Source organism: Cervus canadensis, chromosome 5, assembly GCF_019320065.1.
Source record: "Cervus canadensis isolate Bull #8, Minnesota chromosome 5, ASM1932006v1, whole genome shotgun sequence".
Taxonomy (NCBI): domain Eukaryota; kingdom Metazoa; phylum Chordata; class Mammalia; order Artiodactyla; family Cervidae; genus Cervus; species Cervus canadensis.
Window position 1 is genome coordinate 69,210,171 of NC_057390.1, and position 21,417 is coordinate 69,231,587.

Consider the following 21,417-nt stretch of genomic DNA (forward strand, 5'->3'; position numbering starts at 1 on the left):
AACATATCACAGTTATACATGGCAAGTGAAAGTGTTAGTCGCTCAGTCATGTCTGACTCTCTGGGACCCAATGGACTGTAGCCCACCAGGCTCCTCTGTCCATGGAATTCTCCAGGCAAGAATGCTGGAGGGTTGCCATTCCCTTCTCCAAAGGATCTTCCCACCCCAGGGATTGAACCCAGGTCTCCTGCATTGCAGACAGATTCTTTACTGTCTGAATCACTAGGGAAGCCTGCATCTTTTCCAAAGTGGAGGAAACAGTATAAATAAATGTAAGGAAAGCCAAACAGTGTCATTAAGTTCTAGCTGGATGTCGTTGCTTTCTGGGTCTGGAAAACTCCCCAGACTTAGCCTGGTTCCCTCTCCCTGTGGCTCAGGTCTCCGCTCAGATGGCCCCTCCTCAGGAAGCCTCTCCTGCCCACCCTTAATTCTTGCTTTATTTCTCTCATAGCCCTATCACAATCAAAGAGATTGTTAGTTTCCCCATGGGCCTCTGATTCCATCAAGGTAGGGCCTTGTCTGTCTGGCTTAATCATTCTGTCTCATTGCCTGGCTCAATAAAGAGTTGAGTAAGTAAGCCACACTGTGGAGCTTGTGGGATCTTAGTTCCCCGATCAGTTCCCCCTGCAGTGAAAGTGCAGAGTCCTAACCACCAGACCACCAGGGAATTCCCTCCAGTATGTTTTTGCTCTCCTTGTAGTGTGGACCAACCAGGTGTTAAAGGCACATGCCAGTGCCTGCTGCCACTTGCACCTCCTAGGACAGGAGGGCTGAGAGAGACTTGAGAAGGAAGCAGCCTTCTGGGGTGCAGCCCGGCAGCCCCCCTGGCTCCCAGTCAGAACTGGGGAGTCCCACAGGCCTGCAACCTCAATCCAGGCTTCAGATCCTCCTTTGGCCCCTGGCCAGCCAAGTGACCCCACAGCATCACAGAACCTTGACAACTTCCATCTTCCCCAGAACTCTGTGAGGACGACGAGGGACAGTCACTATGGACACACACTAGTGAAAGAAGCTGCTCAACAAACGAGAATAGAAGCTCAGACAGTTTACCAGAAGATGAGATGTGATTACTGACTGTGTCTGCTCACACCCTACCCTTTCTTTCAGGCCCAACTATAAAAGTAATAATATTGTTTCCCCTTTAATGAGAATTTATTGTGTCAGGTACCTTTCTAAATTAGAGGTTTGTATGTCTATCATTTGATTTTAGCCTTGCAATAATACTGTAAAATAGAGATTTATTATTCCCATTTTACAGATGGGGGAACTGAGGCTCAGAGTAGTTTTATGACTTGCCCAAGGGGATGCAGCAAGAATGAAGCAAACAGCCCACATTAACCATGACATTGTAACAACCACCTAAATGCCACCACCTACACATAGATTTCCTGCCTAGGGTTCTCCTCTTCTAAATACTCATATTTCATATTACCTCTCTGATGACATCTACCCAATCTCCCATGGTGTGTGTGTGTGTAGGTCTGTGTGTGTGGCAAATATTCATTCCTTGAAGGCTGAGACCACATTCACCCGTCTCTTTCAGGGTCAAGCTGAGCACCTGGCATCCTGTAGGTACTTCACTTGTGTTTGTCTAGTAAATAAGGACTGAAGGTTCCTGGGTTTTTTCTGCCAGTCTCCATCTCCAGGGAGGGCAGATGACGAAGAATGAGCAGTCACATTTCCAGAGACATAAACTAGCTCCATGAGAAAGCTTCTGAACTGTTTACCTGGGAAGGTGTGTGGAATGACGTGGGTACAAGGACCAGGAAGCTAACACTGGCACTGAGACAGGAGGGGATGGCTTTGGAAAAATTCTCCTGGACAGCAATACTGAGGTCTGTGCTAGACTTCATCTTTCTAGATTCACTTTCCACTCTGCTCTCCATCCCCACGGGAGATCGAAAGAAGTGGAGGGGGTGGTACAGGGGTACTGATTCCATGTGTGTTGGGCCAGGACTGGTAGCGGCTCTGTGGTTACTAGCCTGGATTCTGTGCAATCCTGGGTGGTTTCCACACACCCTGACCTTGTCTTTGGAGGGTCCCTTTAATAGACCCTCGTCATATCATCCTGATTTGATTGTGCCCCTGGCTTCTTCAGAGAGAGGATGGATGGGGTGGAATGCCCTTTACTGTGCTCTTTGGGCCACTTCTTGATGTCAGAATCTATGCTTACTCATCTCTGTGTTCCTACACCTGGCATAGTCCTTGGGCCGTGGTTCTAATAGCTAACACTTATTGAAAGCTTATGTACAAGGCAGTTTCCCGTATTGACTCAAATAATCCTCACCATAATCCCATGACCATCATCCTCAGTTTTCAGATGAGGAAACTGAGACACAGAGAGGTTGAGTGGTTTGCCCAGGGACGCATGTCTTGTCAGCCTTTGGCAGATCTGGAAGGTTGGCTCATGACTTTTGAACCTGCTACTGGACTGCCTTTCTGTTCGCTGTTTTGGGGATGATGTCCATTAGCCTCTGGAACCAAAAGAATCTATTTCTTTGCTCACTCAGGGACTCAGGTAGAATGGGCAGAAGGCGGAATGCAGGTTGCCATGGCAACCGATTACTTGGTGCACAGCTGGTGAGCCCTTGGGGCTGAGGTTCTGTGCTGGCAGAGAGAAGGGTGGGGTTGGCATGGGGCAATGTCTGAGGTACCAGATGCACTGGGAGGATTTGGAAGAATACCAGGTGGGTAGATCAGGCAGGAGATTCTGGGCAGTGGTGGGAGCTTCCTGAGGCAGGTGGGAGGGGTGGGAAAACTCTCACTGTGGTCCCTGCCTTCACTAAACCTACATCCAAGTGACCCAGACTGGCCCTCAGAGGGCCACTCCCCATTTGTTTCCTGCTCCAGATCCCAGGGTTTTCGCCTTGTCTCTGATCCTTTCTGCAGGTCTGTACCACTGTGCTCCCTCCCAAGGCCATCAGAGATGGGGCACTGTTTCCTCCTCTGCCACCACCTCGGGCATTTGCTGCTGCGGGCTGGGAGCCTCCATTCCCTGGTTGTTCAATGAGAGCTTCAGCTTTTCCTCCCAACCCCTGAAGTTGCCTACTCCCCAGAGTGTCAGGGCAGGGCTGGATGGAGTGGGCAAGTCACCTGTCTGTGGTTTGTTGCAGGCCTTGACCTTCTTGACCAGGAATGAAATCCTGTGGTGAGTAGAGGGGGCCCCCTTTCCCTCCCCTTGGAGCTGAAATCTTACCCTGGTACAGCCTGACTCTGGTCCCTGAATGTGGTCCCTGCTCAGAGCTACAGAGTCCTGGAGACGAGGCTGGTAGCAGACAGGCAGAGACAGACCCCAGTCCTGGAGGGTCCAAGGTCATGATTCCCAGGGCCTGACTACAGTGGAGTGAAATGTCAGGCTGTAGGTTGCTGTGGAATCCATGGCAAGGCTTCTTCATAGAACCGCAGAGGTGGACAGGGCCTCCTGGGATGATGAGGACAAGGAGGAGAGGACTTAGGAAACAGGTCTGCAGCGCATGCAGCTACGTGGTCCTCTAGCTGGGTAAAGCTGATGCCCCGCTGAATCTCTCTTAGTCCTCCCTTCCCTCCCAAGCTTTGCTTCACTACCTCCCAGCACAGTGGGTGCAATAGTGGGCAGTCCACCCCCTGTTCTTATGCTGGTGATGCCCAGAGAGGAAGGCTCTGGGCCAAGACAGCCAACACGAGGATCCCACATGGGACCAGAGAGGGAGTAGACAGCATAAGAGACGTGAGAGCACACAGCCTGGGCCAGGTGCTCATGAAAAACTTGTTAGAGAAGGAAAGGGGGTCTCTAGGGCATTGCTGGTGGGGTGAAGGGAGGTTGGAGTGAGGAGACTGCCCTGAGACCCACAGAACCCTCTTGCCTCTTTGTCTCTGCTGGACTCTCCCTCCCCAGGTAACACCCAGCCTGGAAGCTGCACTTCCCACGCAGGGTCCCAGGCAGCACAACAATTCTGCCACAAGCATGAGACTCTCCTGGCACAGGGTGGGGGCTGATGAGTATCCAGGGCACAGGAAGTGATGGCGACCAGGAATAGTCACTGGGTTACATCGCTTTCCTTTTAAAACGAGTGTTTGCTCATTTTAGAAATAAAAATATGACAAAACTCTATATCCTACTACTTATACTTCTCATTGATAGTTTCTAAAAAAGGAACACTTGCATAAAAATGAAATAAAAATTGAAAAGTAATATGTGAGCATGGCCAGAAAATTCAAAGAGCATAAATGTTCTAAAAGAAAAGTAAGCGTCTCCCTCCTTCCCAGGCCTTCTCCCTGATGATAACTCTTGTTCACAGTTGGTTTCTCATCAAGGCTTCCAGAAAAAATTTTCATAGATAGAACTACATAAATATCCTTCAAAAATTTTATCCCATTCACACTGCAGCATTTACCAATTTGTAATGTAGCATTATACTGTTCTGGATCTTTTTTCAAGTTTTCATGTTGGCTATCTTTGAAGGGGACGACAGAGGATGAGACGGCTGAATGGCATCACCGACTCAATGGGCATGAGTTTGAGCAAACTCCAGGAGTTTGTGATGGACAGGGAGGCCTGGCATGCTGCGATTCATGGGGTCGCAAAGAGTCGGACATGACTGAGTGACTGAACTGAACTGAAATGAACTGATCTTTACATAAAGCACATAGAAATCTGTTTCATTCTTTATAATGACTATGGGACATTCTTTCCTATAGAGGAAATATCATTCATCTTACAACCTCCCCCCATAACATACATTTAAGTTGTTTATGACTTTTAGTTCTATCAATAATGCTATAGTAAACATTTATGTAAAAATAGCTTATTCAATTGATAAGCTTTTGTCTTTTTTTTTTTTTTGAAATAGAAAAACATATCTTTCAAAATAGACAACAGTAGTAATAATCACATGGTTCAGTTCAGTTCAGTCGCTCAGTCATGTCCGACTCTTTGCGACCCCATGAATCGCAGCACGCCAGGTCTCCCTGTCCATCACCAACTCCCAGAGTCCACCCAAACCCATGTCCATCGAGTCAATGAAGCCATCCAGCCATCTCATCCTCTGTCGTCCCCTTCTCCTCCTGCCCCCAATCCCTCCCAGCATCAGGGTCTTTTCCAATGAGTCAGTTCTTTGCATCAGGTGGCCAAAATATTGGAGTTTCAGCTTCAGCACCAGTCCTTCCAATGAATATTCAGGACTGATCTCCTTTAGGATGCACTGGTTGGATCTCCTTGCAGTCCAAGGGACTCTCAAGAGTCTTCTCCAACACCACAGTTCAAAAGCATCAATTCTTCGGCACTCAGCTTTCTTCACAGTCCAACTGTCACATCCATACATGACCACTGGAAAAACCATAGCCTTGACTAGACAGACCTTTGTTGGCAAAGTAATGTCTCTGCTTTTTAATATGCTGTCCAGGTTGGTCATAACTTAATTGATAAGCTTTTGAATTGTGGTGCTGCAGAAAACTCTTGAGAGTCCCTTGGACTGCAAGGAGATCAAACCAGTCAATCCTAAAGGAAATCAACCCTGAATATTCATTGGAAGCACTGATGTTGAAGCTCCAATACTTTGACCACCTGATGCAAACAGCCAACCTGCTTTTGAATTGAGGTGCTGGAGAAGACTCTTGAGAATCCCTTAGACAGCAAGGAGATCAAACCAGTCAATTCTAAAGGAAATCAACCCTGAATATTCATTGGAAGGACTGATGCAGAAGCACCAATATTTTGGCCACCTAAGGCAAAGAACCAACTCATTGGAAAAGACCCTGATGCTGGGAAAGATAGAAGGCAAAAGGAGAAGAGGGTGACAGAGGATAAGATGGTTAGATAGCATCACCAACTCAATGGACATTAACTTGAGCAAACTCCGGGAAAGTGGAGGACTGGGAAGCCTGGCGTGCTGCAGTCCCTAGGGTTGCAAAGAGTTGGACATGACTTAGCAACTGAACAAAAACAAAGCTTATTCAAAAAGTGAGCATAAATCCATAGGAGAGATTTCTAGCTGTAGAAATGGTGGGCAAAGCGTGGACATGTCTAAAATGTTAACAGGAAAGACAGGATTGTTCTGCAGTAATTTATTCTCTCTCTACTTCAGCATGACCATGCCTGATCCTCTTTCCATCTAGAAAGTTCAAGGATTCTCAGATGGTCTTCTCTAGATCTCTAGGGTCCCTCACATGTGCCCCATCTCCACCACCAATGTGGTATTCTCTATTGGCCTTTGAGAAAGATGTTCTGGTAGGGAGCTGTCCTTAGGGACTCCTTCTTTCTGAACTGCCCACACAGGCCATGAGGCAGCCCCTGCCTACCTCCTGTTTGACACCTCTCTCCACCCCTATTGAAAGTGAGCCCCTCATGGGAGGGGCCTCACCTCATTTTTTTGTACTGGGGAGGCAGGTCCCAGTGAGTGAGGCCAGCAAAGGCTCCACTTCAGCCCAACTTCTCTAACCAACTTCTCTCAAATCCATCTCTAGCCAATCCTGTCTTTTGTCAGTGCCATGCCTAAGCATGAGGTCCCGGTGCCTGCCCCTCGGGTAGCCTCTGCCCATGAGACTCCCACCCCTTGGGCTCTAGAAGAACAGAACGGGTCAGTGCTGGAGGAGGGATGGGGATGCCAATGCTCCAGGAAGGCAGAGAGGAGGTGCAGTGGCTGAGTGTCTACTCTCTTTGTGTTTCACCATCATGGAGACTTTCAACTGAGGTGGAGCAGAACAAGCATGAAGTGGGGACAAAAATGCTAAGATGGGTGGGGTGATACCAGGGAGAGCTCTTTGCTGCTTCAAACCAAGGTGAGTCTCCAGATTAGGAAGACCACACTCTGGGGAGAAGCTGAGGGTGTGGAACAGCTGCCAGGAGCTGTGAAGAACAGAAGAGAACAGGGGAAGGACTAGAAGCCTGCTTCAGGAAGGGAAAGACACTTTGACCTGGCCATTGCACTTAAATCAAGAGGGCATGGATGAAATAAATGTGGATGGACGCATCCATCAGTGGCACTGTCCTGAGAGAGAAGGAGAAGTTTTATGTTGGGTGTTGATTAGTATCTCCAAGGTATATTGTAAAGTTAAAAAAGCAATGTGCCATAGCTTCCAGTGAACATGGAGAATTGAGCATTTTCTTTTCTTTATTTTCCCTACTAAAAAGACAACTAGAATTAGAAAAAAAGAAAGAAAGAAACCCATAAGGGAGAACTCAGGAGATGAAAGCCGATGAGAGAGATCAAAAATTTCCAAAGTGGAAAGCAAAGAGATCCACGATACAGACTTAGAGCTGAAAGTTGAAAGCAGATTGCTTGAAAACAGGGATTGGGATGATGGAATTAAGGGCCCAGAAAGGCTCAGGAACCTCCAAATGCCAGGATGAAGGCTCAGGTGAAAACAAAAAGATGACATTATATGATTTCTCCTCTTGCCCTGCAATCCACTCAGCACCCCTTGCCCAGCCCAGCAGAGGACAGGAGCTCACCATGTGGGGAGAGCTAGCCTTGTAGGCTTCTGACTCAGGACCACCAGGAACAGAGGTGTGCACGAATGAGCTGCCAGTCAGCTCGTTACAGACTTGGCAATTGCACATGAATTGAAAGCTGAGAGATACTACATATTTGAAGGAAAAAAATTTTAAAGCCTACGTTAATTTATTTCAGGACACCAGAGGTATTTAGAAGATCCTAAGAACATCCACAGAGGAAGAAAACAGAATACATACAGAGGATCAGAAAGTAGAATGATTTTAGACTTGTGCTGGAAGACGGTGGCTAAACACCTTCAAAAATCAAAGGAAAAAATTCCAATGCAGGATTAAGTCATAGCTAAACTATTAATCAAGAGTGAAGGTGAAACAATATTTTTTGACATGTGAATTCTAAAAACAATTACCTCATGCACCTTATTTCAGGCAGCTTCTGCAGTGTCCATTAATATTAATAAGTAAAGTAAGTTCTTCATTAAAATTAGAGAGTAAACTAAGAAAAAGAATTCCCTGATAGCTCAGCTGGTAAACAATCTGCCTGCAAGGCAGGAGACCCTGGTTCGATTCCTGGGTAGGAAAGATCCTCTGGAGAAGAGATAGGCTACCTACTCCAGTATTTTTGGTCTTCCCTGGTGGTTCAAATGGTAAAGAATCTGCCTACAATGCTGGAGACCTGCGTTCAATCCCTGGGTTGGGAAGATCCCGTGGAGAAGGGAACAGCTACCACTACAGTATTCTGGCCTGGAGAATTCCATGGACTGTGTAGTCCATGGCGTCGCAAAGAGCTGGACACAACTGAGCAACTTTCACTTTCAAACTAAGGAAAAAAGAAGACGTAAGAACCAGAAAACAGAGGACTGCAATACAATGGAATTTCAAAAATGACAGTGAAGAGAAACCCAAGGATGACAATGCAGCAGGCATGAAAAGTAATGAAGCCAGATTAGAATTAAGGAGGAATTCCAGGAGTGATATCCCCAAGAAAACAAAATTAACCTGGATGATGGATGATGTAAGATATATAAACACATGAAGAGGAACTTCACAGTTCTGCAGAAAGTTTAAAAATGAAATAATAATAGAAACACTGAAACCTAAGCAAAAGTAAAACAAAGTGATTATTAGCTCTGGGAAAAACAAAGAGTCTTGCAAGAAAGAAAATGTAATCATGTTGTATTAGGGAACTCAGCTGTGAGCAATGTTTGAATAATACATATATAATATGTAATAATACATACATATGACAATAATATAAATACTGAATCTTGATTCAGGAAAATCATCTTATATTGAGATATTAGGGGAAGAAGTAGTATATATGTGCTGTGCTGAATCACTCAGTCATGTCTGACTCTTTGCAACTCCATGGATTGTAGCCTACCAGGCTCCTCTGTCCATGGGGATTCTCCAGGCAAGAATACTGGAGTGGGTTGCTATGCCCTCCTCAAGGGGATCTTCTCAACCCAGGGACTGAACCAAGGTCTCCCAATTTGTAGGCAGATTCTTCACCACCTGAGCCACCAAGAAAGCCGGAAGTAGTTTATAGGTAGAGATAAATTCTCTCTTTCTTAACAGTAAGAGGTCACAAAATAAAAGTCTGCAATGAAAAAATACCAAGTGGCAGTATCAGCACCATCTCTAGAAATACTATGCAAATATTAAGGAAAAACCAAGAGAAATAGAAAAACATTTTTTAAAAAAAATTTCAGCCTCTAGAGATCAGAGGTAAAGAGGTGGTATAGAATACTGTGTATTAATAATATTAATTATAGTGCTGTTGGCTTTTTAAAACCTATTTCACTCTTACTTTGGTAAACTAGACTGGTACATATTTTACTTTTAGTAAAATAAAGGGCTGTATATGCATGCACATGTACATACACACAGAGAATATCTTAGGAAGGATACACGCACACATGTAAGCTGATCCTAGGTTAACTCCTTGGAGGGACAGGAGCACAGATTACATTAGGGTTAGTTTCGATGCCTTGTCTGTAAAGGGAAGGGGCAGCTTTGATATGGCTTCCCAGCAACACTGGCTGTGGCTCAGGGGGCAGATGGCATGTGATGCTCAGGGGAGAGAGCAGACACCCTGGGCTGCCAGGGCTAAATTGAGCCATACTAAGCCCTGATCACTTCTGAACAAGTTTCCAACATCACCTCTGACACGGTGTTGTGATTTTCCTATGAACGTGACAAAGAAATGTGGCTTGGATGACAGTACATCTGGATGGATTTAGCCAGTTGAAAAAAAAAGTATCCAAGAGACTGATAAACAGGGGAGCAGGGTGGCTCTGCCCTTGTCTAACGCTTTCCCACCTTCTTATCTGTGACTTGCATGGGACAAAAAGGCCTGGTCACTGGATCCGCAGATGACACCTAATGGGAGGGGCAGACCACATGTGACAGCTTCTTCCTCATCAGGGCTGCCTTGACTCAGCTCTCTAAGAAGGGGTCTGTCCACCCTAAATGTCTAACCTGTGGGAGCCTTCTTTCACATCCCATTGGTCTCTGAAAGAGCAGGGTCCCCTTCATCCTCAGCTTCCAGGTTAGCCCTCTCTGACTCTGGTTAAATTGCTGCTAAATTGCCCCCGCCTTCCAGATGTCTCTATGGGATCAGTGCACAAGCCCTTTGGGGCCCCTTATCTTAACCTGAGGCTCTGGACCCTGAGTCTGGGACCCTGACTGTCTGGGACATGACCTCAGGGCACATGTGGCTTCCTTTAGATCTCCATGGCTGAGCCTGGGTCAGCCTGACTCAGTTTGAGCAATTTCAGGGTACATTACATTGCTCAGAGATGGCTCCTGACAGGATCTTGGGCTGGATGCAGGTCTGGTAAACGGGATCCTGAAGCTTTGCCCCAGTTCCTGCTAAGGCTAATCTGACCATCGGGCCCCTGGATCCTCTGAGCAGCCTTGAGGTCCCCAAACTTGCCCGTCTCCATGCCTTGTCCTGGCTGTTAGCTCCTGGTCCACCTGGAGTGCCAGAAGGTCAGCAGGCAGAGGCTTGCTTCCTAGAAGTCAAAGGCCACAGTCTGAGGTTCAACTTTTTCACTTACTTGCTGTGTGACCTTGAGTGAATTTCTTACCCTCGCTGAGTCCCAGTTTTCACACATACAAAAAGTATGTACTCAACCTAATTGTTATTAGGTCAGTTAGATGATCAGATTTGCATAGGAATTAAAGCAGTGCCTGGCACAGAGGTCGGTGCTGAGACTGTGGTAGCTGTCATTTTCATGGCATTTTCATCTCCTTTTTGTGAATGAGGAAACCAGCTCAAAGAAATGAAGCTATTTGCCCAAAGTCACACAGCTTGGAACCAGTAGATCATAGAACCAAAAGTTAGCTATCTTTCCAGGCTAGAGATGAGGCCATTCATAAAATACCTGCAGGCCACTCGGTGTTGAAAGGGACAATTGACCCCTGGGATGGGGGTGAAGCCCAGGTCGGGGAGCCCAGACTGGGATGGAAGGGGTATAATTGGAGACTTTCACTGGAGCTGTGTTCTCAGTCCTACCCGTTCAATACAAACACAGAAGCACGTAGAACCTATAGTTGCCTGCGCTGACACTAGCCTTGAATGAGACTCTCTAGAGCTGATCCTTTCATAAGCTCCCTGTGTGCTTCTGATGTGGGACCCACCCAGTCGAAAAAGGCTAAACTGGAGGGTCTCAGAGGCAAGGGATGGACAGGATGCAGAGAAGGGTACAGAATTCCCGAACTGGAGGATGGAGGGAGCTAGCTGAGATTCACTGTACAGAGGGGACGCGGCAGATCCAAGGTCCTGCAGAGTCACAGCAGAGGAGCTGGTCTCCCCCTGTCTCAGCCTCCCCGCCCGCAGACAGCCCCTCCCCTTGTCTGGCTAGGTGTGGAAGGGAGATGCAGCTTGGGCTGCTTGCTTTCTGGCAGGCGAGATGTGTGAGCTTTTCAAATGGCTTTGACTTTTGAGTCCATTAGTGATTAATTCCGAGTTCCACTTAGAGCCAGCTAATCCATATTTGGAGGAGAACATTTTGTGGCAAGCCGAGAAGCAGCCACGATTCATCTGCGGGCAGCCCACCCACTCAGCGGCCTGGGAAGACACGAAGTCTGGGCAGGGCCCTCCCCACGGTACCCCCTCCCCAGAAGGCTCTTCCAGGGCAGGGAGAGGGTGCTGAGAGTCTTTCACCTGGGACCTTTTAGAGGTGGGCAGCACAGCCCGAGGAGCCTGGCTTAGGGTTCAGAACCCCCTTGACCCCTTCCAAGCTGAATGACCTGAGGCAGACCCCTTCAACTCTCTGAGCCTTGGTCTCCACATGTGTAGACATCATCACCCCTATATCTATCCCACAGGGTTGCTGTGAAGATTCATTGAGATAATATGGTTGAATGCACCAGGCACAAAGAGCTTAAAAAACAAGAAGCCAGTGACAACAGCAGCAGGGGTTCCTTCTCTTTCCACCCCCCAAACCCCCCTCCCCCTGCCCACAGCCCTCCTGAGACCTCCCTCTCTGGGCTCCTGGGGAAAGAGCTCTGGCATCTGCAGCTCTGGCTTCTTGCTCACCCCTGTGTGACCTTAGGCAAGGCGAGTATTTTACCTCCTTGAGTCTCAGTTTCCTTCTCTGTAAGGAAGAGATAATGGTCCCTTCCTTGCAAGGTGGTTCTGTAGGTTCCACCAGAAATGTCCACACAAGTTGGCAGCGTGCAGCAGGTACTCCTAGTGAAGGGCCAGAGGGTGTCAACCATACAGGTGCCTGGCCTCAGAGAATTATTTAAAATTAATAAAACATACTGAAAGTCAGTCTGCTTTTTTATCACCCCACCCTAGCAATTCTAACAATGACAGTTATCAAATGCTCCTTGGGGCTAGGGGCAGACCACTGCCAGCGCCCCCTCCCCTGGAGGCCACTGGACACCTCCCCACCCCCACCCTGGGTATGATGGCTTTCCTCTCTCCTCGCTGTCCTTCAGTGTCCCCACCCCATCTTTTCCTGGAGACTATCTCCCTTCACCCATTCTACACCCCACTTTTCAGCTCCCTCCCCAACCCCTTACAAGGTTAATATGGTCCACGCTCCAGAATGTGGGTGGGGAAGGCTCCAGCAAGAGGGCCCTGCTCTCCCGGCCTGGGGCGAGTTCCCTCCTACCCTCTGCCTCGCAGCGCCAACACGGCCATTCATTCCCTCCTCTGCCTGCCTGTCCCTCACAAGCCAAATCCCCTGGAGCGGGAGGAGGCCTGCACACAGACATTGATTACTGGATCGATGAGGACAGTTGTTCAGTCCCATCGTCTGGATCCAGCTCACTGGCCTCGGATGGCTGTGTGGTTTGCTGGCTGCTTGGCCACACCCATGGAGTGACCTCTTTTCCCTGGGACGAGGGTGGGGCTGGACAGATGGCTTGGGGTGGCATCCTGGCTTCCCCAAGGCCCTGCTGGTTCCTCCATTCGTAAAGGAGGGACTGAAGGATGGGAGGGCGGAAGTCCTTTCCAGTGCACTTGTAGATTACGTTCAGGCTACAGAGCATATTGGCTTATCTTTGCATCCCCCACAGCGCATGCGCTGGGCACGCTGGAGCCCCAGGCATGTTTCTGGAAGGGCAGGATGATTTATAACTACCAAATGTGTGTCAATCAATCCTCCAAAGGGAGCCCGCAGGAGGCAGGGGGCCCGCTGGTCCCCAGCCTCAGCCCGCCCCTGCCTCTCTTCTCAGCATCCACGACTCCTTCCTGAAGCTCTGTCCCCCCGGGAAGTACTACAAGGAGGCCACGCTGACCGTGGACCAAGTCAGCTCCCTGCCAGCCCTGAGGGTGAGTCCAGGGGGCGGGGCGGAAGGGGTGGGGCCGCGTCACCGCGATCAGCTGAGTCTCCGGAAGAGCTGGTCTCAGTGTGCTCACCTGTGAAATGGGTGGAGGTGCGGGGTGGCTGGGATCCCGTGTGCTCCCTGAGACCCGTGTACCCTCACAGGCTGTGCTTTGCTCCAGTTGTCAGTGACCCCCACTCCCAATCTCCTAGGGACCATCCTTGAGCACTGGCTTCTGTTGTAAAAAGACCCTGCCCTTCCCCCAGGGCGCCTGGAAGAGCCCAGAGGTGCACAATAAAGGGCTCCCTAATCGCTCCTGAAATTTTAATTAAACTTTGTGCAAAGAGGCAGCGTCATATGAACAAATCACAGCGGTGTCAGACTTGCTGATTTTTCATTTGGGTCTCGGCAGAATAATGGTTTGAAAGTGTCATTGTACAATGAAAGTCCATCTTCATTTCTGTCTGAAACAAAACTGGCCCTGAGAGCTGTGGGCACCTCTTTAAAGAGGGCCCCGGGAGGTGGGTGCAGGGATGGGAGTGGGGGTTGGAGGGATCCTGAGGAAGAGACCACAGAGGGGTTGGGGGGAGGGGAAAGGGGCAGCCCCTCCCCAGTGACAGACCTGTTCTAGGGCAGAAACAGAGAAGGAACACAGAGCCTGGGGCTTGCAATAGAGACTGGAGCCTAGAAGACAAGGAAACCAACAGCTGGGAAGAGGGAGGGGGAGGGGATGAGGTGAGCTGAGAGCAGAATCCTCAACAAGGTGACATCCCTAGAAAATGTCCCAACTACAAAATGGGGACCCTGTCCTCTTGGGAGCCCCGACTCACACAGACACAGCCCTGCACATCCCCACACCCACAAACACTCCTGCTTGAGGTGGGGAACATCTCTCTAAGACCTAGACTATCCACACAGGGAGCCGGGGTGAGGGGCACCCAAAGGCCAAGCTGAATGGGGAGCTTCTGCCCTGTCCTCCAGGATGGGGGACAGTGTCACAGGTCAGTCCCAGAGTACCCAAATGCTAGGCTTGGGGGGGAAAAAAAAAGACTTGTAAACTGCCAGTCTAATCACTGTCAAATGCTCTCCACTCTGATTTTATCCTTTGGATAACTGAGTCCCCAACAGGGGAACAACTCACGCAGGGCCACGTGACACTGCAGAACCTGGAAGTCAGACAGGATTCTGACCCACGGGCCAGGCCTCCACTTCTAATCAGGGTTTGGCTCTGACATGTGCCTGGGACTGCCAGGCGCCCTAGGGAGCAGTTGGCAAAGACCCGCCCTGGAGGGCTGGCACAGAGGGTGTTGTGTGACCCGTGGCCCCAGCACTCTGCATGGACCCAGCACACCACAATCACGCCTAGGGGCTCTGATCTGAGCCCCAGAGGAGCAAGCACTGGACTGGATCAGAGGGCTGGGTCCAGGCCCAGCTCCATCACACTCCATGGATGACACATCTCTCCTCTAAGTTTAATCTCCTGTCTGTACAATATGCACACCCTGTACGTGTAACAGACCTGGCAGGGATGAGCCATGGTCCTCTGCACCCTCTGTTTTGTTCCCCATCCTCTCTTTTCTTCCACCTGGGGGCTGGGCTGGAGCTCCAAGGCTGGAGAAAACGGAGGAGGGGCAGATGACAGGAGCACACTGCTCATGACCCCGGGTGGTCTGGGGTCTACTTGACCTCAGGCTCGTCATCTGGCAGTCAAGGGCTGGGCGCTGATGCAGCAAGAATGTGAGACTGCTGTAAAGTGCTGCAATGCGTGAGGGTCTGGGGGCAGACCACCGCCCAGGGCCCAAGAGCCCCAGGAGCTTGCTCACAGAACAGTGGCTGGGAACTGAGTCGGGGTGGGGGGTGTCTTGGGATGTGATTACTTTAATTTGACATTTCTTATTTCATCCTTCCAAATGGTCATTATTTTATTCTATCCTACAAAAAAAAAAAAAAACCCACATCATCGCAGAAAAATTGGAAAGCACAGAGAGAAAAGCAAAAGTGTGGTAAAAATCATCAGGTAGCCTACCTTAAAGAATGACTATCATGACCATCTTGCCTTGTTTCCTTGCATACTTTCATTTTTAAAGTGGATCTATACGTGTTTATTGGGATCACATTGACTTTTTTTGTGTATTGCTTCCCCCCCACCCCGATTTTGGATTCTCTGTTGCCTTTCCAACTGTTTCTGAACAGCCAGTACCATCTCCTGAATTGAGGACACGCTGAGCCCTTGCCACATGGAGAGAGCTAGGGCGCAGGGCACAGGGCCAGGAGCTGAAGAGCTGGCTTTGAACTCACTTGCCAGGCAAGTGATCTCAAGCAAGCCACTTCACAAGAGGAATGACTGGTGGTGAGGGGAAGCCAATAGAAGTCAAAGAAGACTGGGAGGCAAAGGGTGCAGAATGGAGCTGTTTTCCTGCAGGTGAAAGGGCTGCTTCTAGGGGCTCCCAAGTGTAGGCGTGGGTCCAAGGACGAAGGTTTCTCCACAATACAAAGTAAGCACTTTGTAATCATCAGAGCTGTACACAGAGGAAGTGAGCTCCCTGTCACTGAAGGGCACCAAGTGGGAGCGGGCCAAGCTCTTAGCTGGTGGTGTTCTGGCACACGCTTAGGTGTCAGTGGCCGCTGGACCGCATGCATTGGTGCCCTTCTCACCCTCTGAGTCTGTGGTTCTGTTTCCGACCCGGAGCTTGATCTTACTCTTCTTTGGGTCATCTACCGCAGTATGTCCCAAACTCTGGATGTTCACAGTCCAGTGAAATCTGCTCCCCCTCTCAAAGTTATTATTTTGTGGAAGGACTAGTTAGAGATGCTAACTTTCCAATTTTGTCAAGTAAGGACTTAAGAAAACATGTCATCCACAATCATCATTTCACTTTGTAAAGATATTAATTTTAGAACAAAAATGTAAGAAGGATCTAATCCCAGAAGCAACAACCGTTCTTTCCATACACGTCCCTTTTTCATTTTATTTCTCCTCCCTCTGTTCCTGGTTGTCAAGAACATTGTCGCTGATCACTCCTGGTCCTCAGACTAGCTTTGGGGGACTAAGATCCTGGACTCAAGTTTCTCTCTGTGCCTTTCTGATCTTGATTGAAGCAGAAAACTGAGTTCCCAAAAGAAGCGAGGAGAGGTTTGATGGGAGGTGGGGACCCAAGTATCCCCGTGTCCTCTGTGGTCTGAAGGATGGGAGCTGGGTGACTCACCCTGTGCAGAACACTTCTCTGGAAAAGCTTGAAGAACAGGGCCCAAGGGAGCTCTGGGTACCGGTATTACTTGGCTCAGGGTCTTGAGTGATCTGGGAGGAAATTTCTGTTTTCCTAACTTGGATACACTCGTGGAAAAAGGAGGTTGGCTAACATTGGGAAGGGTCTGCCCATCGTGGAGGGCAGGGCAAGAGCAGCCTGAGCTGCAAAGTCCAGCAGGGACACAGGAAGGCCCTGCTAAGCCGGGGCTCACTGCCCTCTTCTACCCAGAAGTTTCTGGGTTTTTTTTGTCTGCCGCTCTGTTTGGTGTATTTAAACATGAATTAGCTCAATGTTTCTGTTCTTGTAAATAACGATCTTGCTTTCTATAAACATTGATGAGTACTGGCATGGTGTGACCCACGTGGGTTTCTAGCTTCCGGGACTAGGACAGCCAGCAGCAAGACCTGGGGGAAGATCTTGGGGTGTCCTGGGGGGAGTCTGGTAGAAGCTCCCCTAATGAACAGGGCTACCGCACACCTCCAGCCTCTTTCCATCTCCCTTTCTGGGGTTCCTACAGGCAGGTGGTCTGGGCATAGCCTGATCCCCACGTTTTATCGCAGCATCAGATCTGTAAAAGCACCTTGAGGTTTGGGAACACACCTGAGGTGTCAGGAGTTGCTCCAGGTGTGGCTTCTGAGGTTTCAGCTCCAACTCAGTTTCCATCTAGCCCAGGTGTTTCTAAGCCTGTCAGAGGCCTGCTATAGGCTGAGCCCATTTGCTTAGAATATGTATGTGTGTGAGTCGCTCAGTTGTGTCCCGACTTTTTGTGACGCCATGGACTGCCACCAGGCTCCTCTGTTCATGGGATTTCCCAGGCAAGAGTACTGAGGCGGGCTGCCATTCCCTTCTCCAAGGGATCCTCCCGACCCAGGGATTGAACCCAGGTCTCCCGCATTGCAGGCAGATTCTTCACCGTCTGAGCCACCAGGGAAGCTTAGAATAGCTTGCAATGAACTCACTCCAAAGGCTATGGACAATGAGAAGCCCTCGTGGTTATTCAGCCTCTCCAGAAACCACCAGAGTGGGAGAGACAAGGATGGGATTGTGTTTTTTTAATTAAAAATTATACATACACACACACACATACACACACATATATATATTGAAGAAGGAAATGGCAACCACACCAGTGTTCTTGCCTGGAGAATCCCATGGACAGAGGAGCCTGGCAGGCTACAGCCCATGGGGTTGCAAGAGTCTGACACAACTTAGCGAGTAAACCACCACTATATAGTATTTAAATACATTTTTTATGCAGGCTGAGAATCAAGTTGCCCTGTGGGGAGTGCCCTCGCCCATTTCCCTTTTCTGGAGGCAACCATTTTCAGCCCTTTCTTGATAACTCAGCCTTTGACTTCTACCCCCGCACCCCCACCCCCCAGAGAAGAGGCTCTTTGCCTCTCCCACACCCACCCTGCCCATAACTTGCCCCTTCCTCTGCCCTCCTAGTACAGTTACCTAATGATTTCAGTTCAGTCACTATACAGTGTTTCCATTATCATGGCTGAATGTGCTACTCAGAGCTGAATCATGAAATAGACTATGGTTAGCTTTCCCTTTTTGCACATTTTTATTGTCTTTCCTAGATTTAATCACTGCTTTTGCTTAGTTTTCTATGTATTTATTAGTAAATATGACACCAACCCTCTGCCAATCATCTCAATCTCCTCTAAAGGCATTCAGAAGGGAGATCTTTTCTGAACATTCCCTTTTCTTGGCAAAATTTCTCTTGGAGTCTTCCGATCCACTCTAACTAGGGCTGGCCAGCCCTCTGGAGCCTGGTACTTGTTGTCAGTCTGGAATCTCATTCCACAGTCCTCCAGCTTCTTTCATCTCTCGCTTGAATCTTCCATTTCCTATCTTTTCCTCTTTCTCTCTCTACTCCCTTGTTTTGGTGGAGTATATACTCTGGTAGCTTCCTGATGAAGGGTGCACGGGGGTAAGTGTTTTGACAGCTTACATATCTGAAAGTGTCTTTATTCTCTCTTTACACTTGATTGGGAGTTCAGAAGGAATTGAATTATAGGTTGGATATCAACTTTGCTTCAGAGTTTAGAAAACATCCGTCTATTACATTTTCACATTTACCATTGTTACTGAGAGTCCAAAGCCTTTCTGTTTTCTAATCTCTTTTTTGTGACCTGTTTTTTTTTTTTCCTTTCTGAAAACTTGGAGGCTTCTCTTTGACACCAGTATTCTGAAATTTCCAGCAATGGGAGTTAGTGTGGGTCCTTTTCTCACAGTACTGGGCACACAGAGGACCCATTCAGTGCGGAAACTGTTCTTCCATTCAGGGACACTTGCATGAATTATTTCTTTGGTAATTTCTCCCTTCTGTCTTCTTTGTTCTCTCTGCGACTCAATATTCTTATGTTGTACATCCTGGGTTGGTCCTTTATGTTTCATCTCTTCTCTCATATGTTTCATCTTCATGCCTTTGCTTTTCCTCCTGGGAGCTTTACTCAGTTCTATCTTCACCTCCAATTTAGTTGTTCACTTTTACCATCATGCTTTTCATTCCCAAGAGCTCATTTTTATTCTCTGTTTATTTCTTTAAAAAAAAATAGTACCCTCTCATTTTTCCTGAATGTAATGTCTTCTCCAATCTGTAATCCAAGGTGTGTTTCCCATTAGCTTTGGGTCACCATCTTTTACGTCAGAGGCCTTCCTTGAATGCTTAGTAACTGTTTGCTCGTAATTAAGAGTTGGGAGGGGTGCTGCTAAAAACCTGTTTCAGAGCTTGAGTCCCTGGGTGTGGTTTATTAACTCGGAGCTTCCCTGAAAGGGTTTTTTTTTTTTTAATGTTCACAACCACTCCAATTGTAAGAATCAAAAACTAGAAACAACCCAAAGGGCCATTAGCTGGATGGCTAGATAAACTGTGTACAAGACAACAGTAGTCAGCAACATGTGCTGAACTGCCGAAACGAGGGTCATGGCTGAATCTGACACGTGATGCAAAGTGGAAGGAGCCAACACAAAATACTAATCCCCTTTATTCCGGGTACGTGGCCTTCTGGGAAAAACAAAACTGTAGAGCTGAAGAAAAGATTGGTGGCAGATAGGAGTTAGGGTTATGAGGAGAACATTTACTGCAAAGGGAACTTCTGGTGGTGGCGGCAGTGTTCTCTATCTTGGTTGGAATGGTTGTCTCCGATGTCAAAACTCAGCAAACTGTAGTCTTTTTTTTTTTTTTTTAATTTATTTCAGCTATGTGATCTCAGTGGTTATGGCGCTCAGGCTTAGCTGTAGCCTGTAGGATCTTAGTTCCCCAACCAGGGATCAAACCCAGGCCTCCTGGCTTTGGGAGACTGGAATCTCATCCACTAAACCACCAGGGAAGTCTCCAAACTGTACTCTTAAAAAAAAAAAAATGGTGAGTTTTACTTTATGTAAATTCCCTTAATAGGGGAATTTCCCTGGCAATCTAGTGGCTGAGACTCTGCACTTCCACTGCAGGGGGCATAGGTTCAATCCCTGGTCAGGGCACAGAGATCCCACAAGCCACGCCGTGCAGAAAGGGGCCATTCTTGAGGACATGCTGGAGAACAGAAGTGAGTTCTGGCTGCTAGGATTCTGGAGCTCAGTCAGGGAAGAGAACTGGTGGAGGTTCAGACTCCAGCACATGTATACTGATTTAATTTCCAGTTCTTAGCCATGGCTGACATCCCCAGAGCAGAGAGCCTCTGTTATACTCTCCCAGGAGAACACCCCTCTGTGGGGGGCTAGGGAGGGACAATCACCCCCCAGCATCAAAAGCAAGGGAGGTCTAGAACTCCAACTGCTTCACAACACTGTAATCAGTCTCTTTTTAGCTAACATCTATTTCCAGAGCAACCTGACATTTCCAGGTCCAGAGCCTTTAGAAACTTCTGGGATGTAGAACTGGTTGATAATGAGTTCCCTGCTACAGTCTCAGGGTCCTGCCCTCTGGCATCTAATGGGTCAGTTACCTCTCCTCTGCCTGCTTCCTAAGTGTGTCGCTGAGTAATGGCTGCTGTTTCCTTGTGTTCTCTCTGTCTTTGTGGGTCATGCCTCTAAAGACTCATTTACTATAATTGTTGTGGTGTCAGAAGGGAATGAAAATAGATGCGAGTTTCAACCTGTCATCTTTATAAAGGATTGACACCTGCATTCCTGATATTCAGTAACACGTTTTGAAAACGTTTCAAAAACACCCTCTCCTCATTGATGCTGCCTTGGAATCTTCCACACAGACAGCAGCTGTCCCCACACTTTTTCTCCTGCGCTCTCCACAGCCAACCTCCCAAATGCTCTGCTTGGCTGGTATCCTCTGAGCCTTACTCTCATGCTGTTCCCTCTCCCTTCCCACCCCCACACCACCCTCCATCCCAGACAGGCTGCTCTGGGAGCCCCTTTCCTTCCCACAGACTCCTGGGAAATGTCACTCTTTGTCCTATCAATTACCAGAGAACAATTCCCATGGGGAAGAGACAGTTTTTGGAGTCTGATGAATGAGGGTTCTCACTCCCAGTCCTCAGTGATGCACCCTAGAAGTGCTTATGCAGTACACTAAATGAGTTCTTGGGGGCTTAGAAGATCTTTTCTCAGCAAATTCAAGGTTAAGAGCAAACAGGAGAATAGCAAACCTTGGGGGTCTTTGCAGAGCTCCGATTCTCAACCCCAGCGCTAAATACTGGGACCCGGTGCTCCCAGCCTACCCGGTGGGCACAGTCCCTCTCAGAGACCCAGTCCCAGACCTCTTGGTCATGCTGTTGGCATCCACTCCTAAATTCTGAGGATGCCTAGTGTCTTCTGGGGCAGCCAGGCAAGTCCGGATGCAGCACCCCTGCCAAGGGTACAGGTGGGACCTCTCCAGTACTGTCGTGTGACTGGGCCAGGGTTAGTGCTCAGCACCTCAGGCACTCAGCCTTTGGCTGGCTGAGTTATTATCTGCATTGACAGCTGGGGAAGCAGAGGGTCAAAGGGGGTAAG

General features: G+C 48.4%; 1 protein-coding gene across 2 annotated transcripts in view; it reads left to right on the forward strand.

Annotated features, from left to right (window-relative positions):
- Positions 1–21,417, forward strand: part of CIB4 (calcium and integrin binding family member 4) — a 66,191-nt gene that overhangs the window by 12,205 nt on the left and 32,569 nt on the right. Inside the window, exons 1-3 of one of the 2 annotated variants that reach the window (XM_043470494.1) lie at positions 2,583–2,687; positions 3,114–3,148; positions 13,124–13,220. In XM_043470494.1, the coding sequence (XP_043326429.1) occupies positions 2,634–2,687; positions 3,114–3,148; positions 13,124–13,220 (186 nt within the window). In that variant the 5' untranslated portion in view covers positions 2,583–2,633. Of the gene's footprint in view, positions 1–2,582; positions 2,688–3,113; positions 3,149–13,123; positions 13,221–21,417 lie in introns of those variants that run through there. The other variant, XM_043470495.1, reaches the window with a different exon arrangement.